Below are 2,617 nucleotides of genomic sequence, written 5' to 3'. Positions count from 1 at the left end.
CTACATTAAAGTAAAAAAGAGTCATTAGATAATTTAAACTACTAACATGATTCAAGTAAGCAGTTTAGATAGCTAATATAAAACAGAAACGCGCTTTTACTTAATTAAACTATGTAACTACCACCACTATACAATTTAAACTTTTAGTGGAAAACGAATAAACAAATGAATTAAGCACGTGAATCTTATTTCCTTTTAAAGGGAATCTAAGGGGAAGTTTCAATGTTGGTTCCAAATACACACAGAAGTGATGTACCTATAGGCTATAGCAAACCATAAAATAAAGGTAAAAGTTGGTAATGATTGGTCCTTAAACGGCATGTGATTGCACATGTGTTAAACACTTAAACTTATGAACGTCGAATTATCATGTAAAAGAGTTAATGACATAATTAGAAGATATGGTAGCTGTAAAAAAAAAAAAAGCTGTAAGAAGTAATTAATGTGCTTACTTGAAACTATTTTAGGAGTGTCGTATCTAAGCAATCCTTCGCTAGATTTGTGGAGGCTAGTGACGATCTTAGGCAAAGGGAACTTCTTGAACATATCATCTTGAAACCCTAACTTGAGAAGTAAGCCTTCTTTGTAGAGACTATCGATCTCACCGAAGTTAGCGAAGTCTTCAGCCAAAATACTAGCTTTTAACGAAGGTATAAGGTTATGTAAAACCGCCTTAAGTCTACACGCAGCAAAAGTGTTCTGCTTAGACTCTTCGAACTGCTCATCTCTTGGCACATACATCGGTAACGGTTTCTCCACCCGCCTCTCGGACATCAGATCCGTGTCTGTTGAAGACCGGCCGGTTCGACAGCGTCTAGGGTAAGGAAAGTCCCGACCACCAAATGTGGGACGGGATAGTTCACGAGATATGTCTGGATTTCCTATGTCGTTGTACACATCAAAATCATAGATTCTGTCTGATAGTTTCCTCTCTCCTTTCCCATTCCCTCTTAGATTCTCCAACTCTCTCTCCCTTAATGTTCTTAGACCGGAAGGTGTCTCGTTCGGCAAGTAAGGCTGCGTAATTTTCCAACAACAGTTAATTTTTCTATCCAAAATATATAGTTGGACGTCACATTTTTTAATAAAGACAATATTTGGACATTTGGACCCACCATGATATATTACTATATCATATTTATGATCACATTTAATACGTTATGTTGATGGTTTTGATTAAAGATTTAATTAATTACCTGATTAGTAAAGAAAATTCGTTTGGACGGATGGTCTTTTTGGGATTGGACCCAAGAGTTGCAAGGGAAGTGAACAGGGCCACAAGCGAAACCTTCGATGGTGATGCTCTCAAGGAAGAACTCTTTTTGGTGTTTGTTGGTCACCATGATGGCTCCCGGCGAACCAAAGGCCGAATCAACCGTGAACTCCGCCGAGTAATGGACTCTCTCCGCCTTTAAATTCGATTTCTTTGACCAGTCTTTCAATACCGCCGCTTTACTCTTCTTTGGCTCATTCGTTTCTGTTACAAAGTTTGACAAAAAAAAAAATTGGGTAAATTAGTATAAGAAAATAAATATTCAAACTTTGACCAAATAAAATTTGTAATGTTTTTTTTTTAATGACTTACTTGGATCAACTTGGGTGCTAATAAGCTCCAAGACGACGTTCCTACCGATTTTATCAGTAAAAGCATCCAAATGCTTAACCAAAGTTTCTTTAAAATCCTCTTTGTTCTTGTTTCTCACCGTTGCAACCGCTCTCACCTTAAACTTCACCGCCTTCTCCTCCTCCTCGTCCTTCTCTTGTTTTCTACCGACTGTGTTAATACGCAGCGTTTTAACCAAATCCTCGCTGATGGCGGCCACGATGCTGCCTGAGTTGTTAGCAGCTCTCATGGGTCTAGGCTCAAAAGGGTTGATAGAGAACTGCGTCCTCTGTGTCCTCTTCTTGATGGAGAAACGCGATTGAAACGGAAGTGAAGATCTCTCGAAGATGAGACGAGAACCCATTATCTCATTAGCTAGGGCCATTTTAAACAAATTAGTACTACTAATAAATCTAAATCTGATGTTTTTTGTTGATGAGATGGTAGAAAAGATAAAAAAAGCTTCAAGAATTGTTGAGTTTGAGAGCTTTCTTTATTTGGTGCGTTCTGATTTACAAATAAGCGGGCAGGTCACAGCTATTTATATGCCCTTAAGTCAGAGAGAGTAAAGAGACCAAAAGGAAAGAGAGCTTTTTCGCCGTCCACACGTTTTTTTAATTGGAATATTCATAGTTACTTGTCTTCTTTTATTTAGTCAAATCATTTTTTTTATTCCTCTCTAAATTAGTAACAAAAACACGAGAATTATTCAAAACTTGTTGTTAGATTTTGTGAACAATACGGACACTTCTTCAATGTTCAACTTCAACATAAGGTAACTTTCAATACTATTACTATTAAACAAAAAAAAAAAAAAAAAAAAANAGACAGAATTATTTTGATACCTTCGAAAAATATATTCTTCTAGTGATTTTTTTTGTTTAATTCTTTCGAGTGACTTGCTTTAAAAAAAATTTACACAAGATTATATATAAATATATACATAGATATTTTTGTCAACATTTTATATATTAAAAAAAGAGCTTCACAAAAAAAAAAAAAAAAAAAAAAAGG

The 2,617-nt window shown here is 35.7% G+C and overlaps 1 protein-coding gene across 1 annotated transcript in view; it reads right to left on the bottom strand.

The window, feature by feature from the left end:
* Window positions 1–2,100, bottom strand: part of LOC104712857 (lipoxygenase 4, chloroplastic) — a 5,949-nt gene extending 3,849 nt beyond the window's left edge. Inside the window, exons 1-3 of the mRNA XM_010429837.1 lie at window positions 1,586–2,100; window positions 1,197–1,477; window positions 453–1,017 (exon numbers count right to left, since the gene is read on the bottom strand). Of these exons, the coding sequence (XP_010428139.1) occupies window positions 453–1,017; window positions 1,197–1,477; window positions 1,586–1,988 (1,249 nt within the window). The 5' untranslated portion in view covers window positions 1,989–2,100. The remainder of the gene's footprint in view (window positions 1–452; window positions 1,018–1,196; window positions 1,478–1,585) is intronic.

Source organism: Camelina sativa, chromosome 9 (assembly GCF_000633955.1).
Source record: "Camelina sativa cultivar DH55 chromosome 9, Cs, whole genome shotgun sequence".
Classification (NCBI taxonomy): domain Eukaryota; kingdom Viridiplantae; phylum Streptophyta; class Magnoliopsida; order Brassicales; family Brassicaceae; genus Camelina; species Camelina sativa.
This window is presented reverse-complemented; position numbering and strand designations above follow the sequence as displayed.